Source organism: Galeopterus variegatus, unplaced genomic scaffold (assembly GCF_000696425.1).
Source record: "Galeopterus variegatus unplaced genomic scaffold, G_variegatus-3.0.2 Scaffold424, whole genome shotgun sequence".
NCBI classification, from domain to species: domain Eukaryota; kingdom Metazoa; phylum Chordata; class Mammalia; order Dermoptera; family Cynocephalidae; genus Galeopterus; species Galeopterus variegatus.
In genome coordinates, this window is record NW_007726535.1 from 47,902 (window position 1) to 60,001 (window position 12,100).

Here is a 12,100-nt window from a genome sequence, read left to right on the forward strand (position 1 = left end):
ATCCCTATATGGGATCCAAACCCGTGGCCTTGGTGTTATCAGCACCGCACTCTCCCGAGTGAGCCACAGGCCGGCCCTTTTACCCTTTTCTTGCTGAGAATTATTGCTTTGTATGGATGGCCCATTGTTTGCTTATCCTCTCTTCTGTCAGTGGTCAGTTTTGGCTGTTAAGAATAAAACTGCTACAAATGTTTTTGTATAAGAGTTTTTGTGAATATGTGCAATCATTTCTGTTGGATATATACCTAGGAGCAGAATTGCTGGGTCACAGGCTGGGTATATGCTTATTTTATTAGAAATTGCGGGCCGGCCCGGTGGCGCACTGGAGAGTGCGCCGCTTGGGAGCGCGGCGGTGCTCCTGCCGAGGGTTCAGATCCCATGTGGAGACCGGTTCCCGCTCACTGGCTGAGCGAGGTGCAGGCGCAACACCGAGGGTTGCGATCCCGTTCCCGGTCCCCGGTACGGGCGCGACACCGAGGGTTGCGATCCCGTTATCGGTCAGTAAAAAAGACAAAAAGGTAAAAAAAAAAAAAGAAAAGAAATTGCTTGGCCACTTCTTGATAATGGCTCTTTTAAAAGAGGGGAATCAGGGCTGGCCCGGTGGCGCACTAGAGAGTGCCCCGCTTGGGAGCACAGCGGCGCTCCCGCCGAGGGTTCGGATCCCATGTGGAGACCGGTTCCCGCTCACTGGCTGAGCGCGGTGCGAGTGCAACACCGAGGGTTGCGATCCCATTGCTGGTCCCCGGTACGGGCGTGACACCGAGGGTTGCGATCCCGTTACTGGTTAGTAAAAAAGATGAAAAGGAAAAAAATAAATGAATAAAAGAGGGGAATCAATCCCATTTGTAAGGCTTTTGTTCTCTTGTGAGCACATTTTCCAAAGCTTTTTAGTTAGCTATAGAACAGCATCACTTTGTTTTAGAAGAAATGCCATCACAGGCTCTGGTTCTCACTGCAGATTTCTGGATTTTCTGTCTCAGTAGTTTCCTGCTGGTCCTAGGCCCCTGGCTTTTCCTGAAGGTCTTTTTCAGGACCTGTTCAACTGAGATTCTCTTAATACGCAGGGTCGCTAGTGTCTTTGAGCACTCAGACTAGCAGCCCTCTTCATACTGATTTAAAAAGCAAACAGGGGCCGGCCCGGTGGCGCACTGCTACAGTGTACCGCTTGGGAGCGCGGGAGCGCTCCTGCCGAGGGTTCGGATCCCACATACAGACCGGCCGCTCACTGGCTGAGCGAGGTGCGGGCACAACACCGAGGGTTGCGATCCCGTTGCTGGTCCTGGTCCGGTACGGGTGCGACACTGAGGGTTGAAAAAAAAAAAAAAAAAAAAAAAGCAAACAGATTTGCTTGCTGGCCAGATAAGCTTTTAGTTTTTCAGAAAGAGATCTGTACATGTATTCATAATTGTTCTTTTGTTTTAGCTGATTATTTTAGTCAGTGCCATGGAATGCTGGGAGTCCTTCCAGACAATTAAGACCATAGGCACAAGCATGCAGTCTGCCTATTGATGATACCAGTAGGGCTGTGAGCCAGTTCTGGTGTTCTCTGAGCAACCAGCTGAGCTCAGGGTGCATGTGGGCCTCCCATTTGGGCTCTGGAGTCTCAATGGGTTGTTTGCTTGTAGGTCCTGTTTTGCTGCGTTCCTATTGTCTCTACGTCCTCCTGCTTGCCGTCAATGGAGTAACCGAGTGTTTTACATTTGCTGCCATGAGCAAAGAAGAGGTTGACAAGTGAGTAACCTAGAAGGTATACCTTTAATCATGGCCTTCAGCCAAAATGAAGTCACTTGCCAGTCTCTTTTCTTTTCATTCTAAGCATGCATTTACAGATGGCTCTTTTATTTTTTTTTTTTTTAGTGGTTAATTCTTATACATTTATTTTAAAAAGTCAGACATAGCTTTAAACATCCAATTTATTTGCAGCATTTGTACATGGAAATCATAATATGATGAAACTGCATTCTATTCTAAGCTAGTAAATTATTCCTAAGAAATAGGTTGATGAAATTATAGCTTTTAATAAAGAATAATGACTCTGGAAATGTATATTAATTTGAGACATAGAAACTTTTTTTAAAAAAATGATGTTCTCAGTGTTATATGCAAAGAAGCTCTAAATAAGGGAAGGTTTCTGCAAACATGATATAACAATAATAATTAGAGCACCGAATTTGAGAAATCGAAAAAACAAACCAGTCACTTAAAAGGCAATTATGTATGAAGTGAATTTGCATTTTCATGGTTATTCTAGGGACAGGAGGAGTAATCTAAGGTTAGTGCCTTAGACAGGCCCAATAATGCTGCTACGCAGCATTTAACTTCTCTGATCTTATTTTCTTTTAATTTTCAAAATGGGAACTGGCTGCTTCCATGGCAAAGCACATTGTAAAATTCAAGAATTTTCAAAGAATGCAGTTACTCCATGGCATTCTATTTTAATATTAATATACCCATCTGAAGCAGGTATGATACCAATAAATTGTGGCAATAACAAATTCTGAAACTCAGAGGTTTGCTTCTGCTTTCATAGTATAGATTCCCCTGGAGAGAGCAGGTAATCCAAAAGCAAGCTTGAATCACCCAGAAGGCACAATGTCTGCAGATTCTTGAGTTTCATTATAATAACCTTCTTTAATGATCTTTCCTCAAGCAGAAACCAAATTCCTTTTCAACTTGGAGTCGAGCAGGAAACTTATTGTTGAAGGGTATGTTATAAAACATATTTTCATTGTGGGCAGTTTCATTACCACTTGGATGGTGCACGATGGTGAGCTTATCACAGACATTTTCTTCTTCTGGCCTTTTTCCAATAATGCAGTCTCGTAGTTGGCGTAGTTTTTCCTGCTGAATCATTTCCAGGCCACTCTTTCCCATCTGCCAGTGTTTAAATTTCTCCAGGGCTTCATCCACAGTCATTTTCCCATTCTTGACTCTTTCCTGCAGGAGGATGAGTTCTTCCTGCCCAGGGGCCAGACAGCCCCTTGGAGTAGAAAAGGCTGGACTCTCCATCCGAGCTCTGTCTTGTTTCTTAGGAGGACCATGGAACTTGTCGATGTCAGATTGCCTTCTGGCTGCCTTTTGTTGGAACACTTGAGCTATGTAAGGTGTGGTTTCCTCTTTCGGAGGGATACTTGTGGGTCGGGGTGTCGGGGCAGGAGGTCTGTTTATAATGAAAGACCGACTTCCAGTTTTTTTCTTCATACTCATGTTGGCCAGTATCATGTCATATTCGCTGTCATCAATCTCAGCAAAAGTGTATGGATCTTCCTCTTTCTCCTGCTCCTTTTCATCTTCTTTCTTCTCTTCTTCTCCTTTGAGTTCATCTCCTGGTTCTTGTCTCACGCCAGGATCACACCATTTCTTACTTCTTTCCATGTGGCCTTCCGCCCTTTTGCCTGCGTGTAAGGTGAAGTGAGGTTTTTCCAGTTGGCAGGCGGCAGCTGTAGGTCGCGGGGGGGGGAGGGGGGGGTCTGCTGCTCATGAGCGGCTCTGGTGAATCATTTTCTGGATCGGCTTCGGGAATGAACACGTACAAGTCATCGTATGGGTCCTCGGAGCTCCCACTGGCGGCCTCCGGAGGGTCATGCTCGGCCTCCGCGTCTGACTCACGCTCCTCCGCTTCCCCGGGGGCTGCGTTCACCTCAGCCCCAGCCGCACTCTGCCTGAACGTCTTTCCGCTTTCCTGATGAAATGCTGGGTTCTGTGCGGCTGTTTATGATGAAGATTGTCTGATTTAGTTTCCAGATGGCTCTTTTAGAGGCAATATTTAGACCACTAATGTGGTGCTTCCCTGGGATCTCTGTGGCACTGGTCTGATTCCATTACTGTTCCCCACTATAGGGCTGGGACACAGCAACTACTCTTTGCCTTCTTTTGTGGAGGGAGAAGTATGGGCCCTGAAGGGTTGTGTTAGTCCAGGTTTAGAGTCAGGCACAAGACAAGCTAGACTTCTGTTTCTCTACCTCCTTGTACAATTCCCCTAAGAGTGGTCTTCAACTCCAAAGGGGCCCCAAGAAGCTTCTTCAAGATGCAGATTTCTACCCCTGAGCATCTGATTTTAGGTCTTTGAGAATCTCAGGGATTCTGTGACACCTCTCCTCAGAGAAAGATTCACATGTACATACACATTTTGCCATAATTTTTATCATCCATTGACCCTAGATCAGGACCTCTGCCCTGGAACCTCGACCCAGTAGTTCTTAACACTGGTTGTGAGTCAGAATCCCCCATGGAACAGTTAGAAACATAGATTCCTGTCCCCACTGTCTCCACCACTCTCTCTTCCACCACACCTACAGAATCAGGTCCCCAAGCATGTGTGCATTTTTATAAACCACCTCAATAATTTTGATGTGAACTCCTGGTTAAGTGCCTTTGGCCCACACTCAGGATCATCCACTTCTTGGGTCCCAAATGCCAAAAAGTAGTAAAGCAGAATCTTAAGACATCACTACAGGACCATTTTGAGGAGCGGGATAAAACTGATAGGGGCATAGAAGAGAGAGGAAGATAGAGAAGAGTATACAAAAGGTGAGTGCAGGTGATTGGGCCAGTGGACCTTGTTATCTCACTGCCCCTTGAGGCCTGGGTCCCTCAGGGGTTTTCATGCTGCCTCTGTAACTTTGAGTGTTGTTGAGAGCCCTCAGAGGCCTAGTCTTGGGGGGTGGGATGGAGAAGGGGTAAGTCAAAGGGTTGGGGAACCCTTCTTCCTGCTCAGAGTAGCCTCTGTCTTCTCCCTGTCTTAGACTGACTCACGTAAAGGCCTGGTGACTTTGTTTGCTACACAGTAGTTGAGATCTAAAGTCTAGACCATAGATCCCAACCAGACTAATGAGATTCTCCTAGGAAGTCTGGTTCTCTCCCAGACCAGCTAAATTAGAACTTTAGGAAGCCTGAGTTAGGGAATCTATTAGACAACTCCAGGCAATTCTGATATTAGGGCTGCAGGAACTGCTAGCCCAGACCAATTTTCACAGTAAAAACTGCATTGCACACTGTGACCCAGTACACACTTAGGTGCATGTGACTGAAACAAGGGTTCACAAAGCAGGAAGTACCCCAGTTATGTACAGGACACACTGATGCTTTTTATTCTCTTCTATTTCATTATTTTTATTTGTTTTTTATTTTATTTTATTTTATTTGTCCTTTTTGAGACCGGCCACACTGTGCTCAACCAGTGAGCGCACTGGCCATCCCTATATAGGATCCGAACCCGCAGCGGGAGCGCTACTGTGCTCCCAGCGCCGTACTCTCCCGAGTGCGCCATGGGCTCGGCCCTATTTCATTTTTTTTAAATGCCGTGTCATGATCTACTAAATTGATTTCCCAGATACTAGTAGGTCATAACTCATACTTTTAGAATAGTGGTCTAGGCCTGGTTTTCACCTCAGATAGTTAAATTTACAGCTATAGAACTGCTTTGAGTCCATCTTTTTTTCCCATGGATGAAAAGGCCTATTTTAAGTTTAACTTTGAAAATTTAGTGCTTTTGGGCCGGCCCGGTAGCGCACTGCAACAGTGCGCCGCTTGGGAGTGCGACGGCGCTCCCGCCGAGGGTTCGGATCCCACGTACAGACCGGCCGCTCACTGGCTGAGCGAGGTGCAGGCGCGACACCGAGGTTGCGATCCCGTTGCCGGTCCCGGTCCGGTACGGGCACGACACTGAGGGTTGCGATCCGTTGCCGGTCACGAAAAAAGACAAAAAGGAAAAAAAAAAAAAAAGAAAGAAAATTTAGTTCTTTTACTTGAAGGCCACTTTCTAACATTAACTAATTTTAAATGTAATTTAAAACATGCTGTGTGGGGCACTGTGGTGTAGTGGAAAGAGCCTGGACTAGGAGTACATCTCTTTGAAGGAAATTTTATTATAGTAACTTCAGCATTAGTGTGGAGGGGGTGAGCCAACATTTAAAATGTTTTTTAAAAAAGAAAACTTGCCATCAAATCATGAGGGAATATAGACAACGGCTGGTTGCTTTCTTTCTGCTTTTATCACATTGAACTAAAGGAAACTATAGCCTCTTTAAGTCAAAGAGGCTATAGATTTGTGAGCTCTGGAAAGTTCAGCTGCAGGGCCCTCTTCTAGTGAAAGACAGTGGACCACACCGGCTCCTCCCAGACGCCCACACAAGAGGCCGCACTGTTGAATGCATCCCTGCTTGAATTAGCATGAACTAGCTACTGGCTTTGTTTATTATTGCCATTTTACTTGGAGTTGGGTGAGGATGACTTTGAAAGTTTGTGAATCTGTGGCTTAAAGTTGAAGGGTTGGTGTAGTAGACCTTTCTGAGAGAGTTTCTGAGAAAATAATGGATTACATATCTCTGCTTCTTTTTGGAAAATAAGTCAAAGTCCTATCTATGGTCTTCAGTGGCTTGTTATGAAGTTGACCATTCTGATCATCGATTAGTACTTAGTGAAAAAACTTCCCTTCTGGAGGTAGGGGCCCAGTACTTCTATTGCCTGTTAAAAGAGACTCTCAATTGAGAAGCAAATGAACTCTGAAATTCTGGATGAAAGCATACCTTCCCTGTTAGAGTATAGTTCTCAATTGAGAAGCAAATGAACTCTGAAATTCTGGATGAAAGCATACCTTCCCTGTTAGAGAGTATAGTTGTGTGTGTGTGTGTGTGTGTGTGTGTGTGTGTGTGTGTGTAGTGTTCTAACCACCCACTTTGATAAAGCCTATCTCCATTGCACCTTGGGCTTGGTCAGCCCAAGGACCTATACCTGGGCTTTCTTACCATCACTCATGCAGAACCTGGGTGGTGCCTCTGAGGTTACCTAACCGAGCAGGCACATCTTGGGGACCTAAAGGGTTTGGTTCCCTCAACAACTATATACTTAGAGTGCCTGCTATGTGCTAGGCAGAAACCGGATGCTGGGTAATTTGTTCACGGCTATACCATAAGCCTTTCAGAGGACTATGGCAGCTATTTTACATTTGCTAAGACTTGGTTCCCTTTGCTGAGAACTGAAGATAACTAAGTGATGTGCTGCTTTGAAACAGAAGTGAAAGGAGTAATATAATCCATTCAACTCCAGAATCCAAGAGCTCTAGAAATACTGAGAGTACAAGGAAGGACATGTAAGAGTCTGGAAAACACCAAAGGGATTGAGATTTGCTCCCTGTTCACATTTCATTTTGGAGGCTGGTCATTTGCTTTGAGTGAAGTCCACTGGCCAAAGTTAACGGTGCTGTATTTCCCAAGGGAAGCAGTGTGAGTCTCTGAAGCTTAGGGGCCAGGAGTCGGGTTGGAGTGTCGACTCACTCTTCAGGCAAATTACTCACTCAGCCTCTCCTTGTTGGTTCCCTTGTCTGTGAAACAAATCCAAACTCCACAGGGAAAGCCATGTGTGTTCACTCACCAGTGTGTCCACAGCACTCCTCACAGTGCCTGTCACAGAGTTAGCATCCGATCTATAATTATTACCCAGGTCTTATTCTTGTCCCCACGTTAGGGACTTGGGCTGAACAGGATTTTCATGTGTTTTGATCAAAGACTGTCACTTAACTAACCAATTATTATCCTTTAAAAACATAAATATCTTGAATTATTTAACTCTTCTGTTCAGGGGTGAGGGAGACAGTGACATTTCCGTCTTATCCATATAGCATTTGATGTTATGAAAACCTGGATTATGTGAACTCAGTTTCTTTCTGTGAGTTGATGTTCATGACCACTTTTTTTTTTGCAGCAATCCTGTCTTGGGGCAAGTACCTACTGCCCTGCTTTGCTTGTCTCACTTTCCTCAGGTACAATTTCACAATGCTCGCCCTGTCCTCCTCATTTCTGGTGTTATCCTATCTGCTGACCCGTTGGTGTGGCAGCGTGGGCTTCATTTTGGCCAACTGCTTCAACATGGGCATCCGGATCACACAGAGTCTCTGCTTCATCCACCGCTACTTCCAAAGGAGCCCTCACAGGCCCCTGGCTGGCCTGCACTTGTCACCGATCCTCCTCGGGGCATTTGCCCTCAGTGGTGGGATTACTGGTGTTTCAGAGGTGAGGCTCCCTGCCACCTTCACACCACATGCTTTTGAGGGCTGTCCAGTGTCTGTCCCTCTAGGCTTCCCCTTCCCACTCTGCCAGAACCAACTGGACAAGTGCTTACTTCCTCTTATTCCTTCCCCAGGCCTTTAGGGCAGCATCTTATGATAGAATGTTAACAGGGGGAAGAGAGTAGGTCCACAGTACGTAGTTGTCATGCCTATTATCTGACTTGGACGCTGGAACAATAGCTGCCTTCCCTGGCTGGTCCCAGAGGAAGGAGGTACAGACCAAGGTGCCGGGCAATGACCATGGTTTCTTTCCCCAGGTGTTCCTATGCTGTGAGCAGGGCTGGGCATCCAGGCTGGCACACATTGCTGTGGGGGCCTTCTGTTTGGGAGTGACTCTCGGGACAGCATTCCTCACAGAGACCAAGCTGATCCACTTTCTTAGGACTCAGTTAGGTGGTTCCACACTCCCTGACAAAATGACTTGACTTCAGGGATGCCTTGACACCTGTGGCACCTGGACCAGCTATGGGGTGGTTCTGTGGGCGGAACACATTTCTGTGCAAAAGCCCTGCTGAGGCGTCTGCAGTAGAGTGAGAGCAACCCAGGAGATGGGACGACAGAGACAACCACTGGGTGAAACACCATCCAATTCAAGTCCCAAACACAAAGGAGGAGTTTCATTTTTAAATGAAGACCAAAAAAGCCCTTTTAAAATAGATACAATTTTTTTCATCATTTTGTTCTAATCAGCATTTTTCCTTTTTATTAATATATTAATTCTGGGCCGGCCCCGTGGCGCACTCGGGAGAGTGCAGCGCTGGGAGCCCAGCGCCGCTCCCGCCGCGGGTTCGGATCCTATATAGGACTGGCCGGTGCGCTCGCTGGCTGAGCACCGGTCACGAAAAAAAAGACAAAAAAAAATATATATATATATATATATTAATTCCTTTCAGGTGTGATTGGCCTGTGGAGCAACATGTTCCAACAAGCTATATCTTAGATGTTAACAGTTAATAATCATCTGGCCCAGAAGAGGTGCAGCCATTTTACCCTTTACAGGAATATTTAATTTCTTCTGTAAAAGAAGGAAGGAGACCTGATGTTATATACTAAAGAATGAAGTGTGACGGAATATTTAATTTCTTCTGTAAAAGAAGGAAGGAGACCTGATGTTATATACTAAAGAATGAGTATTTTTCCTGGAGTTGTGGCTCTCCCCCTGTCAACACTGTGGTTTGAGTTTTTAGGGAAGGAAAAATGTTACTCAGTGAGAAACCCAGGAAATGAAAACGTGTATCCCCTGGGCCAGCACATGTCTTACCCAGCATGGGCCCTCAGGATTTGTTCATTGAAGGGTGTTTGAGAGCTGGCTGAAGACACCTGGTCTGGCCACCTGAGAGAGGGGACTTTGAAGGAAACTCTAATTGAGCGTGAGCTACTTTGTTCCCTGAAGAGAATGCTGCTTTGCCAGTTTCTGTAAACTTCTCATATGGAAGTTGCACAAATGACAGCTAAGGTGGAATAGATGTATCTTTTCATCCTCAGAATAAGCATTGTAAGTTCAAGATGGCAGTATTACTGAGCCAGGTCCCTCTCACTGACCCATTATTTCTAGCACCGGTCATTACAACCAAATTCCAGACCTGGGGCAAGAGTATCAGGCCTGGGGGTCTGGTCCTCCAGGCTACAATGTGAACCCAGGCTCTTTGCACCTTGCACCCTACATCCTGCAGGTGAGATCATTGAGCATTGTTCCAGGGCAGTAAAGTGTTTTTCTTTTTTCATGAATGTATTAATTTCTTTTGGCTGATTGCCCTTTGGAGCTACGTGCACTATATCTTGGATGTTAGTAGTTAACAATCCTCTGGCCCAATGTCCCTAAACTTTCCATGTTTACACCCAAAGAGAGGGCCAGTAAGGGCAACTCTTATTATGCATTGAAATACACGTATTTAAATCCACTTGCCCAGAGCAGAGGGGCCAAGGATCAAGACCCACCAGCACACCAAGACTGGGGCCCAGTCACCTTGATACATTTTTGTCTATGCAGAGGGAAAATGCTTTGCACTAACTGGGGGAAGAGCAGCTAAATACAAAGTGTCCTGTGCAATCAGACGTTTTCCAAAAGCATGGCCTCAGTCATGCATTTGAAGGGCAGGGCAGGCTTGCTCAGGAAAATGGATTGGCCCATGGAGTGGGGGATGGGGGTGGAATGGTACACACAGAAAGCAGCCCTTTTTCCTACATCCTTTTTCTGCCTCGAGTGCACAGAAATGGTCCTTCAGTCCTCACAAGCTCCTTCTTTACTGCTGCTGACCACCTCTTCCCTCCCCCACAACCCTGCCACGCACCCCATGCCCACTTGGCCCCAGACTCAAAGTGTGGTCCTCGTACTACCTGCCTGAGAATCACCTGCATTGCAGGTTAGAAATGTAGGTTTCCAGGACCCATTCCAGACTTCAGAGTCTTTATCTTTAGGGGCAGGGCTCTGGGATCAGCTTTTTGGGCAAGCCTGCAAGACTGTGATGTCACCAAGGTGGGCACATCCTGTTGTCCTCAGTGGCAGGCCCTAGACCCATTGTGTACATGCCCCCAGTGTCTTTCCTCTGCTCCTAGAACAGAGCTGCCATTGCACAGTCTGTGACTTCCAAGGTCTTTGGGAACAGGACCACCAAGTTTCCCACTCTCTGGTAGAGAGAAGCTCTGTGTCTTGACAGTGGGGCTCTTTTGCCCCTCCCTGCGCTGTCTGGCAGATGCTGCTGTCTGCCAGGTGCTGCTGTCATCACAGGGCTACTGTGGTCAGGGCCAGCTCCTCTTGAAAGGTGGCCAGCTGGGACTGTAGCCCTTGGCTGCTTCCTGCATCCTGCTCTCCTGTTTTTAGGAAGAATAGTGCCGTGGCCCCGTGCTTTCCCATGACTAGCACCTGCCTCCTGGGCTGTCAGCACTTTTGGCAGCAGGTCGCAGCAGCTCTCTGTCCCCTGACTGCTTCCCTAAGGCTCATATGGACCTGGCCGGTCCTCTAGTTCTTTCCCCTGCTGGCCCCCTTGGGCCACACCTGTTGCCTCAGGGTGCTTGCATACANTAGTTCTTTCCCCTGCTGGCCCCCTTGGGCCACACCTGTTGCCTCAGGGTGCTTGCATACATGTGGGCCTGGCTGCCTCACTTTACCAAGAAGGATTTCGGGGGGGAGGGGGGACATCACAATTTTGGCTTTAAGTACCACTCAAAATATAGTGAGGCTACTCTCCATGGAAACAAGTCTCTAAGACACATTCTTTTGTGAAGGAAGAAGTCTTTGGTAGTGAGAATTACAGTATTGCTGGCTTTCTGTGCTCTTCTGGTCACGCATAAGTGTTGGTCACTTCAGGCTTGGCCTGAGGTCCCTCAGTTGGGGATGCTGCTATGCTACCTAATCTTTCCTCAGTGGCGACTCCTGTCTCTGGAGGTGCTGTTTACTCTGCCCTGTTCCCTGCCACTTCCCAGCCTAATCCAAGCAGGCCCTTGTTCCTCCTGTCTTTTTTCTTTAATTGTGTATTCATGTTGCTAGTTTCATGTTAGTCCCGTGGTTTAAAAGGAATAAATTATTTTAGGGCCAGCCCATGGCTCACTCGGGAGAGTGCGGTGCTGCTAACACCAAGGCCACGGGTTCGGATCTTATATAGGGATGGCCAGTTAGCTCACTTCAGAGAGCATGGTGCTGACAACACCAAGTCAAGGGTTAAGATCCCCTTACTGGTCATCTTTAAAAAAAAAAAAAAAGAAAGAAAGGAATAAATTATTTTCTTTACATTTTTGTAAAGGTCTTTCTTCTTTCATAAAGATCTTTCTTCTCTCTACAAAAGGGAAAAAAATTCTCAAGTTTCATAAGGAAGGTGGGCAATGTGCCACTTGGGAGCGCGGCGGCACTCCCACCGAGGGTTTGGATCCCACATACAGACCGGCTGCTCACTGGCTGAGCGAGGTGCGGGCGCAACACCGAGGGTTGCGATCCCGTTGCCGGTCCCGGTCCGGTACGGGCGCGACACTGAGGGTTGTGATCCGTTGCCGGTCACAAAAAAAAAAAAAAAAAAAAAAAAAAAAAAAAAAAAAAAAAAA

General features: G+C 46.6%; 2 protein-coding genes across 2 annotated transcripts in view; one reads left to right on the forward strand and one right to left on the reverse strand.

The window, feature by feature from the left end:
- RFT1 (RFT1 homolog (S. cerevisiae)) overlaps positions 1-8,713 on the forward strand; it is a 46,297-nt gene extending 37,584 nt beyond the window's left edge. Inside the window, exons 11-13 of the mRNA XM_008568599.1 lie at positions 1,626-1,731; positions 7,760-8,009; positions 8,323-8,713. Of these exons, the coding sequence (XP_008566821.1) occupies positions 1,626-1,731; positions 7,760-8,009; positions 8,323-8,490 (524 nt within the window). The 3' untranslated portion in view covers positions 8,491-8,713. The remainder of the gene's footprint in view (positions 1-1,625; positions 1,732-7,759; positions 8,010-8,322) is intronic.
- LOC103587164 (B-cell scaffold protein with ankyrin repeats-like) lies at positions 2,293-6,756 on the reverse strand. The gene is given in 3 exon segments (XM_008568597.1): positions 2,293-3,468; positions 3,470-3,708; positions 6,747-6,756. Coding segments are annotated over 3 exon segments (1,086 nt in total). The 3' UTR covers positions 2,293-2,631.
- Positions 8,714-12,100: the final 3,387 nt, after the last annotated feature.